Genomic DNA, 25,389 nt, shown 5'->3' with positions numbered 1-25,389 from the left:
AAATAAAGTGGGGGACCACCTTGCCACATAGACAAGGTGGTGAAAAGTTGTATATTTAGGTGGTAGTGAATCATTACTCTAATAATAATAAGGGGTAATTACCTTTTCCCCCATCAACTATAAAAAAATACGCGATGTCCCCATAAACTACCAACTCGACCAAAATAAAGCATTCAACTATCAAAGACAACCCTTTTCTCCCATTCCGTTAGTCAAAGGGGTTAAAATAAACGGTCAACGGGTTTTACCCTTATTTTCTTTCTCTTTTCCCCTCATGAACTACCGTCATCTTCCTCTTTTCCCCCCATGAACTACCACTATCTTTCAGCATGCCCCCATGTAAAACGGCACATGACCCGTTAACTGTTTCTTTTAAGTCATCTAACTGACGGAATGGGAAAAAATGGTTATTTTTGGTAGTTGAATACTCTATTTTGGTCGAGTTGGTAGTTCACGAAGGCATCGCACATTTTTTGATAGTTCTTGAAGATAAAAGGTAATTACTCCTAATAATAATAATAATAAAAACCAACTGCTTCACATAGATAATACATGGACCCCGGAGACTCCCTCTAAATTGGAAAAATTACACTAGAGTCAACCAACACTAGCATGCCCCACTCGCCGTGAAATGACGTTGGCACCACCGGTGCATCCATTGTCTGTGTTGATAGCGATAAAATACATCAAGCGTTCGCTCTCTTAGAGCTTTGCGTCTCCACAAACAAGTGCTGTTTCTCGTTCAAGAACCCTTGCTGGTTCTCGGCCTTCACAAACCGACACTAAGTCATCTTCATCCACCAACTCCTCTGCTTAGTCTTGTTGCCAGACTCCTCCTCAACCACAGCAACCACTGTGCTCAAGGGCCTTGCCGCACACCTCTCCACCACCACATAGCGTCGCTCTACGCCAAGCATAGCAAGATTTTTGTCCTCATGCACTGCCCGTCCCTCCGCGAATTTTTTTTTTTTTTTTTAAAGAATTCATTTATAAAAAAATGTTTGAGTTGGGTAACTCAATCAAGTTGGATTGGGTTGGAAAAAATTTGAGTTCCAAACATGAGCCCAAAAAAGTGAAAAAGAAAAGAGTTGAAAATCGGCTACATATAATTCAAATTTATTTAGAGTCACATTAGATGTAACTTGAATTGAACCCTCTATTTGCATATATATCAATGATCAAACCATTTTAAACTCACTTCTCTATCAATTTAAACAAATTACTTTTTATACACAACCATACTAAGCTCAAAATATTTCTTTTTTTTCTTTTTAAGTTTTTTTTTTATTATTTTTTTTTATTTTAGAAATTGGATAAATAACTTTCCCCTTTTTCGTTTTTCTTTTATTTTTTTTTTCATTTACTTTCGTTATTTATTGTCCCAATCTAATGCATGCGTTGTACCCATCTGCGAGGTAAGGAAGTTCTTCATTTCAAATGAAATTGTTAATTAGTAGTAGTTAGTGTATCCAAATTTTTACATGATTTTATATTATCAAAAAATATTTAAAAGACGTGTTAATTAACATTGACTTCATATACGTACATCATTAGATGAATCAACTTTATATCCATCCATTCAAAATATAAAAACTAATATTTCCCGTAAGCTAGCGCATTGGCACCACCTCCATCCCTGAAAGGTCCGCAGCTCTGACATGGTTTTTTTCTTATTTCTCTAAAGTGTTTAGTAATGAAAACTCCCCTAGAGCAATCTATGACGTTGAGCTTTTTATTATGTTGTCTGGCATAGTGGCATGAGACACAATAAATTAATGATTTCCAAAATTTTTATGACGTCTGACCCTTCTTGGGCTTATGTGGGCCGTGATGGGCTCCATAGGCTTTGGGGGCTTCTATGGTGCCATTGAAGGTTATTATCTTCCCTTGAGTTGAAAGAATTACGAACAAAATAGCAATTGGTAGAATAATTGATTGAAAATATTTCAAAGTGTATAATTTAAAAATATGATTCAAAGAATATAAAGAATACTGCAAATACAGCATATAGTATTACCAATATTAAATTAAAAAGAAAAGGTGCAAGAAAATAATCAAATAATAAAATGTTATCACAATGCAATCCAATACAATTAAAATTACACAAACTTCATTTCTGCTGTAATGAGATGATAGAGCATATAGCTTGTATGAAAGTGAGCACCAATAAGATAATAGCAGCTACAGTGGAAGCAGTTCTCCAAGGAGTGCTGAAATAATTACTCCTCAAGTTAACCTTCCAAGTATGGAAATGAACCTTGTCGAATGTATCCAATTCTTCACAAAGACAAGAATAATTGGAGTTCATTTCTAATAAAAAAATTTGTTGCCCAAGCTTGTTGATGAAAGTTGTCACTGTCGCCTAAAGTATTAAGCAATATCTCTTTTTGCACAAGTAAATCCACATCTTTGTAAGTGTCTATAAGGAAATCCAATACGCGAATATAATCGGTGACATAATGGTTAAACTCATAGTGACATTTCCTCTAAGGCCACGAGGTTTCGAAAAAGAGACTCAATATTATCGTATAATGTTAAGCATAGTATTTTGTAAATTTTAAGTCAAATAAGCATTCCCCTGAACCCACCTTAAACTTCACTCCTGCCTCGTTTAGATGAATCATTATAGTGCTTATTAAATTTTTTACGTTTAGCTCAGCCTTCTGCACAAATCTCTTGAAATATGGTACTTTAAGTTTTTCCATGGTTTTCAATCTTTCAACACTGTAGTGAAAAGACCCTATTGATATAACTTGAGGAGTGTCAGCTTCTTCGTTCAATTTGCGAAGATCACTTGGAACCATGTGGATACAACATTTAAGTGATCATAAGGGAGCTAGGCTCCGAGCTTTCTAGCATTATTGTGAGGTCATTTGCCAACACCTATTCTTGATGTTCCATTTCATGACTTTCAAAATTTTCGTTCACATTTATTATCAAATCATTTATTGCTGCTTGAATATCTGCTCTAGCTTGCTGATTGTTCCATTTAAGCAAGTTGCCTTTCTTAAATTTCTGAATGATCACAAAGACAAGGGTAACGATCGAGCGCATTAAAAACATTAGAAGATAGTTCACATGATGCGGCAAAATATCGTGTGGACCCTTTTCTTTTCTAAGTTGAAAGTATATATTAAATCCTTAATTGATATTCACAAAATATTTAGAGCTAAATTAGGATTTGATCTGATAGCTGAAATGTCAACTGATGCTAGTGGAAGAATTGAAAGAGCAAAGAAATACAAATTCTTATGCATAGCAAAAGAAAGGTGACAGTTTATGGACAAAGGAAGAGTCATGAACAAGCACATACGTACTTCACATTCTATAACTATTAATTATAAGGAGAAAGGGGGTTTGCACCTTTAGCTGCGTGAGTACGCGCGCCGCCGGCCGGTTGGCTTATAAAGTGAATTGGGACGTCGCAATTAATTTCATAAATGGCAAAATGGGATATGGAGGCATTGTACGGGATTTCAAGGGGACTGTACAAAGCTGCTTCATGGATTTCAGTGGATTTTGTGGCTGAACCGGTGGTTGCTGAGTCTCTTGCATGCGGCGCTTCACACGGTGGAATTCTGTAGAAACCGGAGTTTTACGAGAATTATTTTGGAGGGCAATTCTTTACTTGTGGTTCAGGCTATTAATCGCAATGGAGGAAATTGGAGTACTATGCATGGGAACATAATTGCAGATATTCAAGAGGTTTTTCTTGGATTTCGTAGTTGGAAAACATGTCATACAAAGAGAGGAGCAAACTCAACTGCCCATATCTTGGCTCTAAGTGGTTGTAGACATGACGTCACTCATACTTGGTTAAGGTTCATCCCTGATTGTATTAGAGATGTTATTTTAGAGAGTCCATATCTGATTTTGTACAGTTTTTTGCTCTCGTTGATTTTCTTGTTTCAATGAAATCATTACTATTTCTTTCAAAAAAATAAAATAAAATAAAATAAAGAAGTTGCTTCTTTCTTTTTAGGGTTAAATACTCTATTGGTACCTGAGTTTTCATTTGTATCATAAGTGGTATCTGAGTTAGGGGTAAAAACTCATTTTGTACCTCTGTTAGATTTTCCGTCCTAAAATTAACGGTCGGTCTGTGATGTTTCAACCGTTGAGTTTGACACGTGGCACTATATAAAAAATTCAAAATTTAAAAATAAAAATCTTTCAAAAATTATATAAAATAATAAAATAATACAATTTTAAAAATAAATAAATAAAAAAATAGAAAAAAAAAAAAAAAAAAAAAAAAAAGAAAGAAAGAAGAAGAAGAGGGGTGTCTCTTGGCCAGTCTTGGCTCGGCCACTCCATGGCAGGAAAAAAAAATTATGGGTTTTGGCCCTTGGGGTGGCTGGCCACATGGGTGGTTCGGCCACCCCCAAGGGCTAAACCCTCTAAAAAAATTTGGAGGGTTTGCCCATGGGGGTAGCCGAACCACTCCCATGGGCTAAAACCCATAATTTTTTTTTTTTTTTTGCCATGGGGTGGATAGTGGGCCCTCTTCTTCTTCTTTTTTTCTTTTTTTTTTTTTTCAATTTTTTTATTTCTTTTTTTAAAATTGTATTATTTTATTATTTTTATATAATTTTTTTAAAATTGTATTATTTTTCAATTTTTAAATTTTTATATAGTACCACGTGTCAATCTCAACGGTTGACATGTGGCAGATCGTTAATTTTAAGACGAAAAATTTAACAGAAGTACTAAATAATTTTTTACCCCTAACTCAGGTACCACCTATGATCGATACAAGTGAAAATTCATGTACTAAATTTAAAAACGCTTAAAACTCAAATACTAATGGGGTATTTTACCCTTCTTTTTATGTATTATTTTTGTACATGCTTCTTTATTACTAGCTAACTTTCTGTCTCCAAGTCTTCTTTTCCCACGGTTTTATTCATCTATTGCTCGCCAGACCACTGTTACAGAGCCATTGAAGGTTTTTCTTTCCTTTGGTTCAAACACATATATCTATCTACTAGATGTACCAATAATATACATGAGACAGAGAGAAAGAAATGGGACTAAACTAAAAAAACTTACGAACAAATAGCAATTGGTTTAATAGTGGATTGAAAATATCTAATATGATTTCATATTGAGGTGTAAATTCGAACCGGTTATAATTGGTCGGAAAACCGCCTCCAGGTATTTACCGGCTCCGAGAAATCGGGTTGGTACCCGGAGCTAGGTATTTGTTTTGAAAAAACCCAATTATAATTGGGTAACAGACTCCGGTCTTTTACCTAATTATGCACGGCTAATCCAAGGATATTTCCGCCCTTTAACTCTTTTGCCCTAATGTCTCTACCTTTCTTAGTTTCTTTCTTTCTTCTTTCACTTTTGCTTTGCACAGCCGATTTGCGCTGCTGCCCCTGCCAATCCTTTTTCACTCTTTCACTTTCACTTCACGCCTGCCATCATCACTGATGGCTCATGACAACACCCCCATCATCCCTGATTCCCCTCAATTCTCAAACCTTTCATACATATCCATTTGTCCCTCTAACATCGCTCACAACGACATAGCCAAATCCAAATCCCCAAACTCATCCAATCTCTCTCCGGCCTTCTGAGCCCAAGACTAGTTCAAGATCAGCCAGCCTTTTTCTCGTTTCCCACTTGTGTCCTAAAAGAGAAAGATTGATATTGCTTCTGGGCCAGAGATTTGAGCTTCGTTGTGTTGAAGAATGATGTGAAAGCTCAAGAAGAATTCCTTTCATGGATATTTTACTGGCTTATAATTCAGATAATTTCTTGGACATGTATTTGTTGATAATTTGACATGCTTGTATTATAGATCTGTTTCTGCATTGAGATGGCTTTCATCTATTTTTACTTTCCGAGGGTTTTGAGGGGAACGACTTCGTTTCAAGCTATTGGGGTACTGTTGGGGCTTGTGCTGAGGATGGGTGTGTCACCGTGGGTTGAGGAGACGGCGTTTGTTGAGGCGGTGAGAGCGGTCGCGCAGTTCAGGCGTTCCGCGTTTGGTTGTTTTTCATTTTTTTTTTTTTTTAATCACTCGGTTCGGATAACCGGTTTTTCATCCGGGTAACCAGATAAAAACCGGCCAATTCCCTTTGTTTGATAAGGAGATTCGTAAGTGAATCAGATCGAGTGCAAGGCATCAGATGGAGTTTCTGTTCTTTCAGGGATTGAAGTGACTGCCCGTGGTCTGGCATTACCTAGTTCCGGTTCCGGTTCCACTCCGAGTTTATGCCCCTAATTTCCAAAGAGTATAAAGAATATTCCAAATAGAGCATATAGTATTACAATATAAATAAGTGTTAGATTATAATTCAGTGCAAAAGCAAAAAAAAAATAGTACTTAAGTCAAATTTAAATCTTCCAAATTGTAGACTGCAATCCCACAAACCTCAAGCTCCTAAAATAATAAAATAAGCGAACAATACAATGTTATCACAATGTAGTCCAATTCCATTGAAATTACTCGAACTTTAAATCTTCCACAATGGGATGATAAAGCATACCGTTTGTGAGAAAGTGAGCACCAGCAAAATAATAGTAGCTACAGTAGGCAGTTCTCAAAGGAATGCTGAAATAATCACATCTCAAGATAGCCTTCCATTTATGCCAACGATCATTATAGAATTTAGGGAAAACTTTACAAAAGGGTATCAAACTATAACGCTTTTTCAATTAAGGGTATCGATGTAGCAAAACGTTCAATTGAGTGTATACATTTATCAAAACTATTCAATGTCGGGTATTCTGTCGGCCTCTGTTCTAAATCGATGACGGAAGTGAAGTCATGTGACTTCCACGTGATTTTTAAGGGCGTTCTTTCTGTTATGCCCCTTAAGAAAATGCTAAAATACACATAAATGACAAAACTTATAAAATGCTCTCGACGACACCGTATTAATAGCATGCTTTTTAATAAAACACCATGCACCATCTCCGGCACAATTCTACCCATTGAGATTCGAATACACCCCTGGGCCGTCCATGGCAGGAGTACTCGATCATGGCACTCGACTCATGGGACTCGACTCCACCCAACGATGACGACGTGAAGGATGGCTTTGTATATAGCACCGAAGATGCTGGACAACTGACTGCGATGACCAGCCTTTGTCCTCCTACAATTTTGTGTATCTTCCCATTGATTTCAAGTAATCTATCTACCTTCTATTCCTTTAATCAATATTATACTTTAAATATAATTTATTACAAGCTTTGATCCCATATATATACATGGAATGGACTACTACCTACCAGTGGTGTTTTTACCACCTCGAGACGGGAGGCAACTGACGGAGCCTCTCCCCATAGTTGGCCAGAACAAGCAGCCCATCTCCATTGGTCTCTCTAGTCCAAAAGCTCATGAGATGGACAGTCCCGATACACTAAGAGATGACGGCAACAATGTCCAAGACTGTTAATAAGCTTCCTCTGTTTTAACCTCCAAAAACAGAGTATATGTGATGGACGTGAAACAACATTGTCAGTTTTAAAAAATTTGGTGGAAGTGATAGTGATGATACAGATGAAGAGGGCAGTGATGATATGGAGGTTTTTGATAAAAGGGTTAAGAATGATACGTGGGTTGATGGCTGTTTTTTTTTTTTTTTTTTTTTTTTTCTTCGGTAGATGAGATAAGGTACAAAGTCCTTCTCGGTCTGCATCAGTACCTCTGTTTTAGCATTAGTTCCTCTGTTGAAGCACTTTGGATCAGTCTTGAATCAGGTTAGTCTCTGCTGGGCATCTTTCAATACATGCAGGATTAGTTTGGTCAATTGCCGACTTGCGTATCTTACTGTCTTTTGCATCTGACTTGATGAATGTAGTGCTTAAGTACATTTCAAAAGTTACTGCTGTCTTCAATATGATAATCCATGGGAGCTACCAAGTCTGTTTCCTTCCACCCATTTTATCCATATTACGCATTCTCTCAAATTTTACTCTATAGAAATATATGATAGGGTAAGTTTTTCTGTACAATCTACCTCATTGACAATCTGAGTGAGATCCCAAAGTATATATATCAGAATGTTCAAAGAACAATTTCCTTTAGGCCATTACTATACACTTAGCCCCGTCGCTGCCTGTTTTCTTCACTGTAACCTTAACTCCCAAAACTGTAGTTTCTCCTTCTTTACACGGTCGACTACTTTGAGTTAAAAATAGTAGTGGAAGTTGATGCAAGGAAATCATTCCCCTGATTCCATCGCCTTGAAGGCAGTTCTCGACACGACCGAAGCTATGGGATATGCAGTAGCTTAGGATCATGAGCATGCATGCACATCAAATGTCTCAAAAGTCATCTTCATTGTGTTTTGACCGACGTAAGGGACGCATGGGAAGAGGACTAGAGAAGGTGGGCGAGCTTTAGGGACATCGAGTTGGACGATTAAATCAGGTGCGATATTAGGGACCCGAAGGGGGACGAGTCGGTTCCGAATGAGAAGTTTTGAGAGAGAAGAGGGAGTTGGGGGCATAAAGGGAAGATTTACTTAAAAAATCACGTGGGTCACACGTGATGGGTATTCCGTCATCAATTTAGAACGGAGGCTGACAGAATACTTGACATTGAATGATTTTGATAAATGTATACACTCAATTGAACGTTTTGCTATATCGGTACCCTTAATTGAAAAAGCGCTATAGTTTGATACCATTTTGTGAAGTTTTCCCTATAATTTATTCAAATCTTCACAAAGATTAAAATAATCGGAGTTCGCTTCTGAAGTAAAAATTTATCTCCAAAGATAGTTGACCAAAGTTGTCACTGCATTGCTGTCGCCTAAACCGTTAGTTAGGATCCTTTTTCGCACAAGTAAATCCACTTCTTTGGAAATATCGATAAGGAAATCCAATACGCGAATATAAGGAGTAAAATAACCGTCAAAGGGATAGTGGCATTTCTCCAAGGCGATGAGGTTTTGAAAAAGATACTCTGTATTGTTGTGTAATTTTAAGCATGGTATTTTCCGCACATCGTTTGTAAATTTTAAGTCAAATAAGCAATTGCTCGAGCCCACCTTAAACTTCACTCCTGCCTCGTCCAACTGGCTCGCACTGTACAAATGTGTAACTTTTTATTCAAGGTTTCTTTTTGGCAGCCTTTGTTATATCGATTGAGGCAAAAATGAGGTTCTTAACAAATCAATGAAGTGCCTTATTTTCAAATTGGGATCGCGAGATATATCTCTTGTGTTAGATCATTTAAAGAATCGGATGGCAAGCTCAGCGAAGGATGGTAAGTTTGAGCGAGATGCAAATGCAAAGTTGTATAATTCCTCAATAACAAAGAAAGGAAGTTGATTTTCAAGCAACCGGATATCCTTTCTTATAGTAGCAATCAACCATGGTGTTAAGTTGTCCTCACCTGTCCATTCTTTAGGCTTGCAATATGTCAAAAAAAAAAAAAAAAAAACACAATAACGAAGTTCGCATCCAGCATGATCATTTTCACATAATCATCACTGTTAAGTCCACTAGTATGTGAATAAAAACAACGAACATCTACTTCCTATACCTTATAATGTTTAGTAAATTATCCACGTTTAGCTCAGCCTTTTGCACAAATCTCTTGAAATATGTCACTTTAATTAGCTTTTCCATGGTTTTGAATCTTTCATCGTCGTGATGAAAAGTCCCTATTAATATAACCTGAGGAGTGTAAGGTTTTTCGTTCACTTTGCAAAGATTAGCTGGAACCTTGTAGATACAACATTCAGGTGATAAGGGAGGCTCCGAGCTTTCTAGCATTTTTGTGATGTCATTTGCCAACACTGTGTCTTGATGTTCCATTTGACTTTCAGAATTTTCATTCACATTTATTATCAAATCATTTGCTGCTGTTGCTTGAATTTCTGCACTTGCTGATTGTTCCATTTTTGCAAGTTGCCTAGCTTTCTTAAATTTCCTAATGACAAAGAAGATAGTTCAGCAAAATCTCGTTTTTCTTTTCTAAGTTGTAAGTATATATTAAATCCTTGATATTCACAAAATATTTAGAACTAAATTAGGATTTGATCTGATAGCTGAAATGTCAACTGATGCTAGTGGAAGAAAGAGCAAAGAAATAGATATTCTTATGCATAGTACAAGTAAAAAGGAGCCACGCTCGAACAGTTTATTTTAAGGTACGTTTAATACTGAATTGAATGATGAGTATCATCAGAAACACAAGAAGTTAAACCAGATGAGCCAATTTATGCTTGCCTATCGGATCAAGAAACCTTTTTTTTTTTTTTTTTTTTTAAATGGCAGACTTTTTTTATGCTTTGCCTCTCTGCCTTCATTCTTGGACTTTATGCTTCCGATCGAGGAGGCTTGTGCCGTCATGCTTTTGCTGTTAGTGTTAGAATATAATTTAAATGATTAAATTTTTTTTTTCTATTAAGTTAAGCTTTTGGGATATCAGAATACTATTTCTGTTAATTCATCTTTAATTTCAATTAAATATTCTATGTGAAGAGAAGTGCAAAAGTATTGATTAAATGGTAATTTAATATAGCACCAAAGCAAAATTTCTGGATTCGAACTTGTTTCATCCAATCACCTTCCATTTGAGCTGTCTCTCCAAAGCCTTTTGCAGCATAATCGAGGACAACCCATCTCTTGCTAATTCCATGCAAGCAGTTAACGAAGAACCTCAGCTTCTGCTTTATTTTCATGCATCATGTGTAACAGATATATTAGTAATGGGCTACTATGTAACAGATATATTAGTAATGGGCCACCTTAGTAGTTAATGGGCCTTGGGCCTTATTAGTTAATGGTTTATTACTTAGTGGCCTATTAGTTTAGTAGCCCTTAGATGAGTCTATATAAACAAGTCTAGTTAAATGTTTTAGGTATGAAAATTAGTATCCAATCCTTTGGCTGAAAATGGAGGGGGAGTACCTCGAATCACTCATGGAGGTGTTAGGCATCCTCGAATTTGCCTATTATCAGTGTTAATTCCATTTTAATTTCTTCTTCCATTTCTCTATTTCTCTCCATTTCTACTCTAAATTCCCATTAAACCAGAAAACGTGTTACATCATGTGACGTCCGGTGCAAAACGATGCTGTTTTTGATGCAATATGACGTTGGAAAATGTAGTTGGGGCTCTAATTGTATGAATTTATAAAATGATTAATAAAAGTAGTCAATAAAAACACAACTTTTAATTTAGATCACAAGCTTCTCTTCGACACAACTTAAAGCATGCAAAACAAAGGAGCAGAAACTGAAATATAAACCAGACATGGACCAATGAAATAATACAGATGTAGTGAGAGTGACACAGAAAAGATTATACATAAAATTCAAAGTTAATTGTAGACTGCAATCCCAAAAACCTCAAGCTCCCAAAACAAAAAGAATAATGGAACAATAAATGTTATAAATCTCAGTGCCATCCAATTATACCATTAGAATTATACAAACTTGAGTGAAAAAGATCTAGCTATAATAATGAGATTATGGAGCATGCAGTTTGTGTGAAGGTGAGCACCAGCAAAATAATAGCAGCTATGGTGGTAGTAGTTCTCCAAGGATTGCTAAAATAATCACGTCTCAAAATAACCTTCCATCTTCGCCGACGATCCTCATAGAATGCATTCAAATCTTTACAAAGAAGACAATAATCGGAGTTAGTGTCTGAAATAACAATACGTTGGCAGAGATTGTTGCATAAAGTTGCCGCTGTGTTGCTGTCGCCTACCCAATTAACCAGGATCCCTTTTCGCACAAGTATATCTACATCTTTGGCAGTGTCGATAAGGAAATCCATTACTCTAAAATAATCGGTAACATAAGCATTATACAAATAGTGACATTGCTCCAAGGCCTCGACGTTTCGAACATAAGACTCTGAATCACGGTATACTCTAAAGCATGGTATTTCTAGCACTCCATTTGCGAATTTTAAGTCAAATAAGCATTTGCTTGAGCCCACTTTAAATTTCACTCCTGCCTCGTCCAACTGGCTCACACTGTACAAATGCCTAACTTTTTCGCCACGCTTTATTTCTTGTAGCCTTTCTAATGGAGGCAGAAAAAAGGTTCTTATCAAATCAACGAAATGCATTATTCTCAAATTGGGATGAGGAGACATTTTTTGGGAGTTGTAAAATGCAAAGAATTCAAAGGTAAGCTGAATGAAGGAAGGGTACCTTGAACAAGATGCAAATGCAAAGTTGTATAATTTCTCAATAACAAAGAAAGGAAGTTGATTTTCGAGCAACAACATGTCTTCTAGCAATTGTTCCGAAAATACTGTAGACTCTTGGTAATGCCCCCATTCTGCATGCTTGAATATCAGGAAGTGCACAATGATGAAACTTACATCTAGCAGGATCATTTTAACATAATTATCACTGCTAATTTCGCTAGTCTCAGCATAACAACGACGAACATCTCCTTCCATATCTCTTACAGTGCTTACTAACTTCTCCACATTTAGCACAGCCTTTTGCACAAATATCTTGAAATATTTCACTTTAAGCTTTTTCATGGGTTCCAATCTTTTATGGCCATGGTGAAAAGGCCCTATTGATATAATCTGAGGAGTGTAGGCTTCTTTGCTCAATTTGCGAATATCATGTGGAACCCTGTAGATATAACAATATTTGCGTGATAAGGGAGGCTCCGAGCTTTCCAGCATTTGTGTGATGTCATTTGCCAACACTCTGTTTTGATGTTCATTTTTGATTGAAGAATTTGCGTCTCCATCAACTTTTTCACTTTGACTTTCATTTCCACTTAGACTCTTTGGTTCCCATTGACTTTCAGAATTTTCATTCACATTTATTATCCAAGCATTTGCTTCTTCTTGAATTTCTGTAATTGCTGCTTCTCCCATCTATTAAAAACAAATTGCCTTCGTTAAACTTCCTAATGACAAAGACGATTAAAAACATGAGGAAATAGTTCCCATGATGCAGCAAACTCTCATGTTTTGACCTTTTCCTTTCTAAGTACCTTTTAAATGCTTGATATTCACAAAATATAAAAAGAAATAGAAATTCATATGCATAGCAAGAGAAGCGGACAAGAAAAATTGTTAAAGGGTATATGGACAAGGAGGAATCATGCGCAAGTACTATTCTATTACGATGAGTAATGTTAAAGACTATCTTTTTATTCTTACAAAGTTGATATACCTTTTAAAATTATCGTTAGATCAAAATCTAATAATAATTCATGTCAATCAAATATTGATTTTAAAAGCCACATTAACTTTGAAAGGATAAAAAATAGTAGCTAGCATTACTCATTCTATTACTACTAATTATAAGGGGAAAAATAACTTTTAGTGCTGGAATGATGAATATTATCACAAATATAAGAAGCTGAAATAGAATTATCATTCATATTTATTTGTTGGTAAGAATACAGGAATAAAACCCTGAATCTGGTAAATTAGGCTAATTAAAAAAATAAAAATTAGAATGAGAAATTTATAATGAGGGGTGGAATTGAACAAATTCTTTTATGGTTATTCATATATATATATATATATATATATATATATATATATAAATGAATTTTTTGAGAGGCTGCCATAAACTTTCTAAAATGAGAGAGAGAGAGAGAGAGAGAGAGAGACCTGAAAATCGGCACACAGACCTTGAGCTCCTGCAAGTCAAATGTAGATCTGCTGTGTGGCTCCATCTCAAACAATTAATAGAGGGTTGGGTTTGGAAAAATAACAAACATTTGACCTGAAAATCTGCACACAGACCTTGAGCTCCTGCAAGTCAAATGTAGTTATACAGTTAGCCCTATATAACCATCACCACAAAATTCAACAATATTCGGTCGAGACATGGTAAGTGTACGATCAAGTCGTTCTCCTAGAATTTCCCACGTTTCAATAAAAAAAAAAAAATAAAATAAAAAAAGGGTTGTTCTTGTAGAAAGTTTGAATAGCCAATTAATTAGTTATTGTCTTATTGACTGTTGCTTGAACTTGCTTTTGGCCTAGTCATCGCCAATTCCAATTCAATCTAAGTTGGAAGTATTTTCATAAAACTCTTCTTTCTTTTTTCAAGTCAAATCAAGAATAAGAAAAATCCTCTTATGTGACCCCTTCTGGCGTTTGGGAAGTAAACACTGATGAAGACGTAGAGAAATAGAAGATGGAACCATTTGACTCTCTTCATCCATTGACCTTGACCACCAAAAAATTGGCTTTTGGCAACGGAAAAGTATTGATTATTTTCTAATTTTTTTTTTTTAAAAAAATAATAATAATAATAAACCATATTTTATTCAATTTTATTTGATTTCAAAAAATTCAACACCCAAACGGACAACTTTCCAGCTCCTCTTGAAAAATATGGATTCCTCCTGTCAAAATCAACGACTAAAAATGTTCCAAAACAAGTACATTGATTGATATGACCCTAACATCTTTTAGGCATGGATGGCTCGAGTGCGACTCAGTCGCCTGAGGCTCCCAATTAATAATTATACAATATATATATATATATATATATAAAACACAAAAAAAAAAAAAAAAAAAAAAAAATTAAGGCTATAATATGGTAAAACGTTAATAAAATAATTAAAACCTCCGCTTATGGTTGGTTTGGATACAGAGAAGAAAACTTATTCTTCTCTGAATCCAATTCTACCTTCAATGATGACTGGGACCCATGCACAGTGCGTGGGTCCCGCATTTACTTAATAAAATAATAATAAATTATTATTTTTTTTTTAATTTTTTTAAAAAAATAATAACTTTTTTTTTTTTTAAAAAAAAAAAAAAAAAAAAGGCAGTGTGGCTGCCGGTTGGCAGCCACCCCTCAAAGGGGGTGGCGCACTGCCACCACCATAGGTGGCCGAGGGCGCCACCCCCGACACTTGGGGAAGGCCGCGCGGCCTTCCCCGACCACTGGGGGTGGCCGCGCGGCCACCTTTAAATCTAGGGGTTGGCCTCGCGCCACCCCCTGAGGTTGCAAGGGGTGGCAGCGCACCACCCCCAACCACTTGGGGAAGGCCGCGCAGCCTCCCCCGACAACTGAGGGTGGTCGCGCGGCCATCCCCGACCACTGGGGGGTGGCCGCGCAGCCACCTTTAAACTAGGGGTTGGCCTAGCGCCACCCCCTGAGGTTGCCGGAGGTGGCAGCGTGCCTTCCCCAACCACTTAGGGAAGGCCGCGCGGCCTCCCCCGACCACTGGGGGTGGCCGCGCAGCCTCCCCCGACCACTAGGGGTGGCCGCGCGGCCACCTTTAAATCTAGGGGTTGGCCACGCGCCACCCCTTGCTTCTATTTTTTTTTTTTTAATTTTAATTTGAATTTTGTTTTTTCTTTTAAAAAAAAAATATTTATTTTTTAATTAAATAATTATTATTTAAATCATTATTTCACATAACTTTTCACAATACCAATCATTATACACAACTTTTCAAACTTTCAATCATTTCTTACCATTAAAAATAATATTTTCTAATCTAAAAATTCAACACCTAAACACAACTTTTTGCCTCGAAATTTGCAATTAGAATAAGACTAAATGTTATTTTCAAAACAAATTTTAGGACTCTAAGTCTAATATGGTAAAAATTTAATAAATAGTTTCTAATTAAGGCCCTCAATCATGATAAAAGTAATTACAAATTAAAAGTTTTAAAAAAATCTATAAATTCTTGAAAAAGTCCTGCTTATTTACTCTTTTTAAAAGCTCAATTTTTACATTTATGAAATTAGTCCAACGTGCATAATTTGAGTAATTCTAAATATCATATAAATCTCCATCAAATAATGATGTGACTTTTAAAATTATCATTTGATCAATCACATGCCCAATAATGATTTTAAAAGTCACCTCATTATTTGGTGGACATTTATATGATATGTAAAATTATTCACATAATTTTTTCTCCAACATTTATTTAAATTGAATGTTTAGAAAAATATAAAAAGTCTTCAAAGTGCATAAATTTTCATTATTTGCGTTTTGCATAGTAAATAGAATTACACTTCTGGTAAGTTTTCAATGTCCAATAATTTTTTCACATTATGTTCTATTACAAATCAATCATTATATAACTTATTTCCATTTTTCTTTAGATCTTATTATTTCATGTCTTTAAATCAAGTGATAAGTCATTCTATATTTAATAAGTTATTAAATAAAATAAAAAGTTTTCGAATACATTTTATAAATAGAAAAAAGTGCTCTAATTGACATATTAAATAAAAAAAATATAATATAAATATTTAAATAAATTTAATTAATATATAAATATAAAAAAAGTGCTCTAATTGGCATTTTTTTGGTTTGCAGAATAAATTCTTGAAATGGAATGACTATTCTTCATTCTTTTATTTGAAGTGGATCTATTCATTGGAATAACTAATTCCTTATTAAGATGAATACTTATTCTTAAAGAAATAGACTAGATTTTTATTTTTTTAAAAAAAAGAAAAAAAGCAAAAACGTGATTACTGTGACTAACCACCCATTTCGGCCACCCATTAGTATTCACATGCATTCAAGGTCAAAGGTTTTTTTTTTTTTTTTTTTTTTTTAATGCGGGTTTTTTGTAATTTTCTTTGTCTTCAAATCTTCTTTTGTTGCAGGTTTATTCATCTATTGCTGGCCTAACTACTGCTACACAGCCATCGAAGGTTTTTCTCTTTCCTTTTATTTGAAACATATATATCTAACTACTAGATGTACTAATAATTTGTAAGAGAGAGAGAGAGAGAAATGGGAATAAACTAAAAGAATTACGAACAAAATCACAATTGGCCTGGTAGAATAATTGATTGAAAATATCTCAAAGTGTACAATTAAAAAATATGATTTCAAAGAGTATAAAGAATATTGCAAATAGAGCATCTATGTAGTATTACAATATATATATATATATATATATATATATATATTGTAATACTACATAGATGCTCTATTTGCAATATATATATATATATATATATATATATATATATATATGTTATAATTGAGTGCAAAAGTAAAAAATTTAGTGCTTAAAGTCAAATTTAGATTTTCCAAGTTTTAGACTTCAATCCCACAAACCTCAAGCTCCTAAAACAATTTATAAAATAATAATAATAATAATAATAATAATTCAAATAATAAAATGTGATCACAATGCAATCTAATACAATTAGATCTATATTAATGAGATGATAGAGCATACAGTTTGTGAAAGTGAGCACCAACAAGATAATAACAGCTACGATAAAAGTTATTCTCCAAGGAGTGCTCAAATAATCGGATCACGTCTCAATGTAGCCTTCCAACTGTTTGTTCATGGGTGTAATTTAACATATTATCTTATCGAAGCAAATAAGGCAACCAAACAAATGTAGGTAGTTTTCACTCTTCCATATGTTCCTCTCCTCTTGTAGTTAGTAAATCAGTCAGTAAATTGTTGGTCACCCTTGCTAGTGAAAATCCTAATTAAAAGGAGGCTAATAAGCAATTGCATTGCTAAACCGACGTTGTTGTTGTGCACAGGTTTGAAAAAAAGATAGTGATCTATCTACTCTTGTTAGAACATTCCAAACCTTCACATCACTCGATTGAATCTTGAATCCCACCAATTCTTTAAATTCGGTGCATGGAATCTTGGATTATGATATCCAAACTATACACAAAACATCAATATCGTGATTTCAACAATAAGTCCTGTACAAGTGATCTGGTTTAGTTGCTTTAAATTCTTTCTCCAATCTCAGTGCATTGAAGTCGACAGAAGCTAACAGGTGCCGGAATTACCTGAGATTCTTCAGGTCCTCTTCTCTCAAGGTCCAACCCTCTGGCCTCTGCATCCAACTGCACATTTTTTCTGAAACGATTAATAAAGTAATCACTAACAACACCACTTTTAGATCACAAACTTCTCTTCGGGCACAACTTTAAGCATGCAAAAACAGAAGAGCAGCAAGTGAGAGATTTAACAGAACCCAAACTATCAAAAGGCTGATAATTAATCCCATTAATGCATAATGGAGTTCAAAGGCACTCATTTACATCCAACCATTTGTTTCAAGAAATGATTACATTCCACCACTAAGAAATTACCATCATTAGTTCACGACAATGAACAAATATTTGCAACTGTTTAATGGCCAATCTTAGCCTATTTTGAGGCATATTAGATATATATAGAAATGCTGGTAAACACATCTGTGTCCCACACCATTAGAACAATGTTTTTCAGTCTATAGATGCCAGGGCACTCAATGAAGCTCAATGGCATTTAAGGCATGTAGGTACCTGGTTATTGGTAGCCAAGAATCTTTGTAGTACTTCAATTTCAAAGGAGAAGCTTTTCTTTTTTCTTTCTGTAAAAGAAATGAAAAATAAAAATAAAAATCTTTATGTCATGTTTAGAACCCAACCCTGTATCAATTCTGTCACTGGTCTCTCATTACCGCTAGTTCCTACATGAGCTTGAACCCCAGAAAAAAGAGACTCAACACCGTACTCCGGTACCAATAGACCAACTTTACCTGCTCATTTATAACCAATAAGCTTTACCTGTCTTGAGGACAGCCATTTATAGCAAAGCTTAATCTATGGAAAAAATCATGGGTTTTTCTTGTTTCTCCTAGTGTTTAGTAATTAAATTGAGCCCGTAAGCAAAGAAATATGCGTTCACAGAGTCATTTACACCTAGCTCATCTTATATTTGAGCAGGACTGCATCAACAATTGTAAATTTAACGAATTCCACTAAATATTCAATTGAATTTAATGATTTCCACTAAAGACACACAGACACACACAGCGAACTGTTTATGGAACAAATATCTGAATTAATTACCTCAATGTTAAGATTCAAGAAGGAAGTATAAGAATAAATAATTAATTTCTTTCCCTGATTCCCCCAAAAACTTAATTAGTGCATTCAGTTGGCAATAGCATGTTCAGCATCACAAAATGAGGTGAATTGAGCATCAAGTCAAATTCCGTGGAGTGGCGTCGCATCTTTAAGTTGTTGGAAAAATATGAAGCTGCCTCGGGCCAGAAGCTTTATTTGAACAAAATGTCTGTTTTCTTCAGTCGGAATACCAGTGTTGCAAAGAGACAAGAAGTCACTCTTCTATCGGGGCCGCAGGCTACTCAACGGTATGATGCATACCTTGGCTTACCGGCACTCATTGGAAAGTATAGAGTAAAATCTTTTAAGAGCATCAAGGATAAAGTATGAAACAGATTGAATAGTTGGAAGGTTAAATTTCTCTCTCAAGCCGGGAAGGAAATACTACTAAAAGCGGTGATTCAAGCAATTCTCACTTATAGTATGAGTATTTTCAAGCTTCCACTTGGTCTTTGTAAAGAGCTTAATGGATTGATGCAGAATTTTTGGTGGAGGCACCAAACATATACAAATAAGATTCATTGGATGAGTTGGGAACGGATGGGTTTTTCGAAGAATCAAGGTGGTTTGGGATTTAGAGATTTGGTCATCTTCAACCAAGCTCTCTTAGCTAAGCAGTGTTGGTGACTTTTGAAGGATCCTAATTCCATGGCAGCCCGCATCCTCCAGGCAAAATATTACCCCATCAAATCTATCTTGGAAGCATCAGTGGGGAGACGTCCCTCCTTTGCTTGGAGGAGCTAATGTCTGCACGTTCTATATTGCAAAAGGGGTTAGTGTGGCGCGTGGGTAATGGCTGAGATATTCAGATATGGGATGATCAATGGTTGCCGACCCCAATATCTTTTTCTGTCCAGTCACCAAGGCGAATCCTATCTAAGGATGCGAAGGTCGCTGAGCTTATTGATTTTGAGATGAAGAGATGGAATAAAGTGCAGATTATGGAGCTTTTCCAGAAGACAGAAGCACAAGAAATCCTCAATATTCCACTGAGCCCGCTACAACCTCAAGATCTGGAGGTGTACTACAAATGGATTGTACTCGGTACGTAATGCTTACCATATGGAAAAAGAGCTTCAAGCTCTTAATAGAAGTGGGGGATCACAACCCTGGAAGGGTGAGACAATATAGAAGATAATATGGAATCTTAAAGTCCCGAATGCTGTCAAGATGTTTATATGGAAGGCTTGCGACAACATTCTCCCCACAAAAGTGAATCTTATTAGGAGGGGTGTTGTTAGGGATATACTATGTCCTATCTGTGAATGAGAAGAAGAAACGTTGGTTCATGTCTAGTGGAACTGTCCAGCTGCTAGTGATGTGTGGGGATGTGGACAAACTAAAATGCAGAAAGGCAGGGTTATGGATGACGATTTTTTAGAAGTCTTTCATATCATGTGGGAGTAGTGTGACAACGACGAGCTGGATCTCATGGCAGTTATTGCATGCAAAATCTGGTTTCGTAGGAACGCTGTGATACATGGGGGGGACTTTCAGTCATCCTAACCAAGTTATAAGGGAGGCAATAGAATCACTAGGCGCTTTCAAAAGAATTAATACAGTGACCGATGAGGTAAATGAAATGGTACAAGGGCTACATGTGTGGCAAGCACCACCTCCAGGGTATTATAAAGCCAATTGGGACGCTGCGGTGGATGTAAAGCGCGGACGGAGGGGATTTGGGGCTATTATTCGAGATTCCGGGGGACATGAAGTGGCGGCTCGTAGTACTACTCAAAACAGTATTGTTGACCCTATAGTAGTGGAAGCTTGGGCTGGTATGGTTGCTGCGAATCTGTGCAAGGATGTGGGTGTTTTTTTGATATTATTCTCGAATCAGATTCCCAGGCAAGTTGTGAATGAGATTAACATGGATTCTCCAAATGTGAGCAGGTAGTGTCATTTTGTGGATGGTATAAAACATGTTTTGAAGTCTTTTCAGTCATCTCGGGTGGTTCATGTGAAGCGAGATGCCAATTCAGCTGCACATTGGCTTGCTAAAGAAGCAGTCACTCATGTCATAGATGCTGATTGGGTGGAAGACATTTCCCAAATCATTTATGATATTGTAAGTAGGGAATTTTCAGTCCCTAATTTTTTTATCACAGTTCTTTTGTTTATCCCATTGAGACTATTAATAAGAATGATTTGTTCAAAAAAAAAAAAAAAGTCAAGAAGGGAACATACTTCAGCTTTACTTCCTGCACATCCTGGTACGATACCGTTCCCTGATAGCACCATTTGCCGCAGCAGCCAGCCAAGATATCAACCCTGACGCGAACTGCTCTCCCTCTATGGCCTTTTGGAACTTCATGTACCCATGTAACACGCAATACCAACTTCCACCATTTACTCAATCAAAACTTCATCAATCAACTAAGCCAAACCATTCGCTTGCTTGTCACCTAATAAAATCTTCACATAAACACCATCCAATTTATATTTCTTTCCAACACGCTCCCCTCCTTTCAAAGATTCACCCGTAGAACACAGCCATCCAATGACAAAAACCGCCATTTCAGGCTTTCCCAGTTATCGTCAACAGCCAAAACACAATAATATATGCATCTCACCTGAAAACAAAAACAGAAACCTAACCAATTCCCTTATTCTTCCTTCATAGGTACTTAGCTTCCAACCTATTATCCTCTATTGATCAGATCAGTCACATTTCCTCTTTTCTTTCTACTATTACCATCAGTCGATAAAGCAGCCTGTTTTTTAGGCCCAGAAGCTAAACAACAGCCTGCTTTCGCCGTTTCGGCACCTTATTCATAAGATGAATATACCGATACCTCATACCCATCAATGGGTGCTTCTCAACCAAGAAATCCTTCCTATAAGCCTCCCTAAGCACCACTGTCTGCGTCCTGATCTTATTGGACAAGTAAAAAATACTCGGATGATGAACCAAAGCCTTCTTAAACCTCGCCCCAAATCCCAAGTACTCCCCCAAACAAAACACATTGTCCCTCTCCGTCTTCTTCGACACCATCAACCACAGCAACTCGTGAAGCACCGCCACCGCCCACTTCTCCGCCTGCTCGCTATTCGGCGGCAAATGAAACGCGTTCTCGTAGGGAGAAATGTACGGCAAATCTTGCCACTGCTCAACCCAATTCCTTACCTTCTTCTCCAACTCAAAACCTTTCGTCAAACACATGGGAAACGCAATGCGCATCCCTCTCTCGCGCCCCAAGTCACCGCCATTCCACGCCCTTCTCTCCAATTCTGACACCGCCAGCTCCTCCCTCCACGAAACAAGCTCCAAGGCAAGCACTTGCTCGCCGCCCAACTCGTCTCTCACCTCGCAAACCTGGAAGTACTCGGGAAAATCGGCGAGAAGTGTCAGAAAGTAGTTGTGGGGAAGACCCATGTCCCATTTCAACCTCTCTATCACATATAAAGGCAATCTGGAAGCTCCGGTGAGCATTAGGAGCTTGGCGAGGCGGCGAACGGCCTCGTTTCGGTGAGAAGGAGAGGTGTGAATGGCGGACTCTTCTTTGTGGAGACCAAGGGCTTGAGGGGTGAGGGTGAGGTGGGGAGAGAGGTGGGGACTGGGGTGGAATTGGGTGAAAAGGGAGGGGTATTTGAGGGAGAACTTGGAGGTGGAGGTGGAAGTGGGGAGGTGGAGGTGGGGTTTGAGTAGAGAGGCGGTGGAGAGAGGGAGGGAATTGGAAGGGGTGGAGAGGATGTGGTTCTTGACGGAGATGGCTTGTTTCAGGTCTTTCTCTCGCTCGACAGCGAAGTCGAGGTATGGGTCTCGGACCCATTTGATTTTGGCGTCCACGAAGGTGCGGATTTGGTTTAGCTGGTGCGGGAGTTTGGTGTGTCGAGGCGGAGGAGGCATCGGTGGGACTGTCTGAGCAGACGGCAAAAGTGAATTCTGTGTGCTTCTGTTCGTGGAGAAATGAGAAGGTCGACGTGGAAGCAAACTAGTTTCCCGCATTTTACGCACTCCTCTTTGGAGTGTATTATTCTTAAGTTAAATTATCCTATATCAATTCTATATCAAAATATATTGGCCGTGAAACTAATGTATATGGAATCAAGAAATAATTTTTTTACATCATATTATTATACATCAATTTTACATCAAGATACATAAGGTATGGGACCCATGCATGTAAATCTCATATATATATATAAGGAAAAACTTCAATTTACCCCTATGAAGTTGTCACTGATTTGCAATTCTAACACCAATGTTTCAATTTTATTAATTGCACCCCATTAAGTTTCAGAAATTTTCAATTTAGGAAATTCGTCAATTTTTGCCGTCTGAAGTGACGGAATGGAGACCACGTGTGCGGCATGTGACTTTTTTGGTTCAGAACTTACAAAAATGCCCTCATTTAAAACGGCACCGTTTCTTTAAAACACCAAAAAAAAAAAAAAAAAAAATTGGGAACAAGGGCATTTTCATCTTTTTGGGACAAAAAACGCACCTGCATGACACATGAGGAGAATTTCGTTAAGTTAGACGGTTGATTTGGACGAATTCCCTAAATTGAAAATTTCTGAAACTTAATGGGGTACAATTAACAAAATTAAAACATTGGTGTTAGAATTACAAATTGGTGACAACTTCATGGGAGTAAATTGAAGTTTTTCCTATATATAAATTTTACACCTAATGTGTCTTGGTATAGGATTGGTGTAAGATAACGTGATATAGGAATAATACATCCCTATAAGAGCTACATATATGGGACTCATATGCATGAGTCTCACATCCTATGTGTCTTTGTGTAAAATTGATGTAGAGTAATGTGATGTAAAAAAAATTATTTCCCTTCCTCTTTACGATGACGTGGCAATACACCGTCATATTTGAAAGAGAAAAAATATTGCACATCCCCTCCTAGTTCACCGCCAACCCCAACCCTAATTGGGTAGGGTCAGACCACAAAATTAGGTGGTTGGAACCAAGAGATTTAGTGGTTGTGACCGTCAAATAGGATGTTGAGGGTAGCCGCAACCACCCCAAACGTTTAGTTTGAGTGATCAACAACCTCTAAGTGAGCGGTCGACTACCTATAAAAGAGATTGAACAAATTTTTTTAGACGGATGTGCCAATGGAAAAAAGAAAGTTGGGGCTAACGTGTCCATGCCACATCACACTGACATTGTCACATTTGTGCGTAAGCTAGCCTTACATAAAACGTACATATGACTAGTATTTTTCTTTAAAAACCAAAAAAAAAAACAAAATTCTAAATGAAACGAGGGTGAATCATTTATGTTTCTTTTTCTTTTTGGTAGTTCGTTAGAGATATGGTGAATCAATGAGATACGAGATTGTAGTCTCACATTTCCTTCTAATCTCATTTTTATGGTATAAACAAGATTCAATCTTAAACCTCTTGTAGTAAATAAGTTACTCCTACAAAGCAGTACTATAATTCTGCTGATGACTTGTTTGCTATAATTTTTTATTTTTCGGTGTTTTTTATTTCTCTTCCTAAGCTATAATTTTAGGTTATGTTTTTTTCGGAGTAAAATATTTTTTGAAAAATATTCCATATTTTTCGGTATTTAGTGTGACCGAAAATAATAATCAAACCGAAAATATATTCTGTTTGACCAAAAAAACTTCTTTAATTACGAAAAATGATTTCTGTTTTTAAATTTCGTAATTTATTTTTCGAGTGATCTCTGCTGAAAGTCGTCGGTCGTCTACCGTCGCTCATTTTCCATACAATCCAAACGCTTGAAAAACGATTTCATTAGAAATACTTTTCGATGAAAACATTTTTCGTCGAAACAAGCTTAGCAGTAGTGTTAACTCGCAAATATTTTGGTCTTAGAGTTCAAAGATCCATGAATTCAGACTACTATATTACCCCAGCTCCATTGGATCAACTAGCATTTATCCCATTAAGTTAACACTCCTGCTTGTGCAAGGGAAACAGACTAGAATTCCTTGTTATTGGGCTATCTGAATTTCTATATTCGGGCACCCATTTTTTCTACACAATACTGGGGAAGTAAGAAAAGAAAAATGACACTATTGAAACTGAATAGGAGACAGACTCGTAAGCGAGACCCACTAAGGTACTTCATCCATGCAATTGCTGACTGGAAGAGAATTCAACGGTGCTTAACAGCACACTCTGCTCCCGCTCCTTCCAATAATGTTGTTTTTCTCCCTTTGCCCAATATTGCATTCGGGCACCCAAATACTAAGGAATCTAAATCCAATTAAACTAGGAATTAAATATATGATGATCAGTTAAACGCTTAGACAGAACCCTTAAAAAAATAAAATAAAAAATGCTTAGACAGAAATACAGTAATCACCGAAAAAATTAAAAAAGCTACAATTTTCAATTTTATTTCTTTAAAAGTTAGTTCTTAAGTTATGCGTCACCACATTTGTCAAAACAATGATCTCATGGATGGTGACATCACTTGAGAACCAACTTTTAGAGAAAAAGTTTGGATGTGTAAAATTTCTCAAAAATAATAAAAATAAATAAATAAATAAAAATTAGCGCAATACTTGCGGCCATGGAAAAAAAAAAAAAAGAAGAGAAAAATTAGAAGCCAGAGCAG

At 36.5% G+C, this 25,389-nt stretch overlaps 2 protein-coding genes across 4 annotated transcripts; both read right to left on the bottom strand.

Annotated features, from left to right (window-relative positions):
- Positions 1-11,337: 11,337 nt before the first annotated feature.
- On the bottom strand, positions 11,338-21,151 carry LOC133882720 (UPF0481 protein At3g47200-like). 3 transcript variants are annotated; one of them, XM_062321936.1, is made up of 5 exons: positions 21,018-21,151; positions 18,225-18,292; positions 17,724-17,793; positions 13,577-13,720; positions 11,338-12,829 (listed from the first exon to the last, which is right to left on the bottom strand). In XM_062321936.1, exons 1-4 carry the CDS (start codon positions 21,069-21,071, stop codon positions 13,643-13,645), a joined length of 270 nt encoding a protein of 89 aa, XP_062177920.1. In that variant the 5' UTR covers positions 21,072-21,151; the 3' UTR covers positions 11,338-12,829; positions 13,577-13,642. The 3 variants fall into 3 exon arrangements, with proteins under 3 accessions (XP_062177920.1, XP_062177919.1, XP_062177921.1); XM_062321935.1 differs by lacking the exon at positions 18,225-18,292 and having other exon boundaries at positions 21,018-21,072; XM_062321937.1 differs by lacking the exons at positions 11,338-12,829; positions 13,577-13,720 and adding an exon at positions 17,093-17,592.
- Positions 21,018-22,768, bottom strand: LOC133882721 (protein WHAT'S THIS FACTOR 9, mitochondrial). The gene has a single exon (XM_062321938.1). The coding sequence runs from the start codon at positions 22,678-22,680 to the stop codon at positions 21,565-21,567; it is 1,116 nt and encodes a 371-aa protein (XP_062177922.1). The 5' UTR covers positions 22,681-22,768; the 3' UTR covers positions 21,018-21,564.
- Between the last annotated feature and the right edge of the window lie 2,621 nt (positions 22,769-25,389).

This window comes from Alnus glutinosa, chromosome 11 (assembly GCF_958979055.1).
Source record: "Alnus glutinosa chromosome 11, dhAlnGlut1.1, whole genome shotgun sequence".
In the NCBI taxonomy this organism is placed as follows: Eukaryota; Viridiplantae; Streptophyta; class Magnoliopsida; order Fagales; family Betulaceae; genus Alnus; species Alnus glutinosa.
Note: the sequence above shows the minus strand (reverse complement) of the source record. Positions and strands in the feature narration are given on the sequence as shown.

What these genes read in the sequence shown, in the direction of transcription:
- LOC133882720 (XM_062321935.1), bottom strand. Translation starts at nt 12,829, where the DNA reads ATGGGAGAAGCAGCAATTACAGAAATTCAAGAAGAAGCAAATGCTTGG.
- LOC133882721 (XM_062321938.1), bottom strand. Translation starts at nt 22,680, where the DNA reads ATGCCTCCTCCGCCTCGACACACCAAACTCCCGCACCAGCTAAACCAA.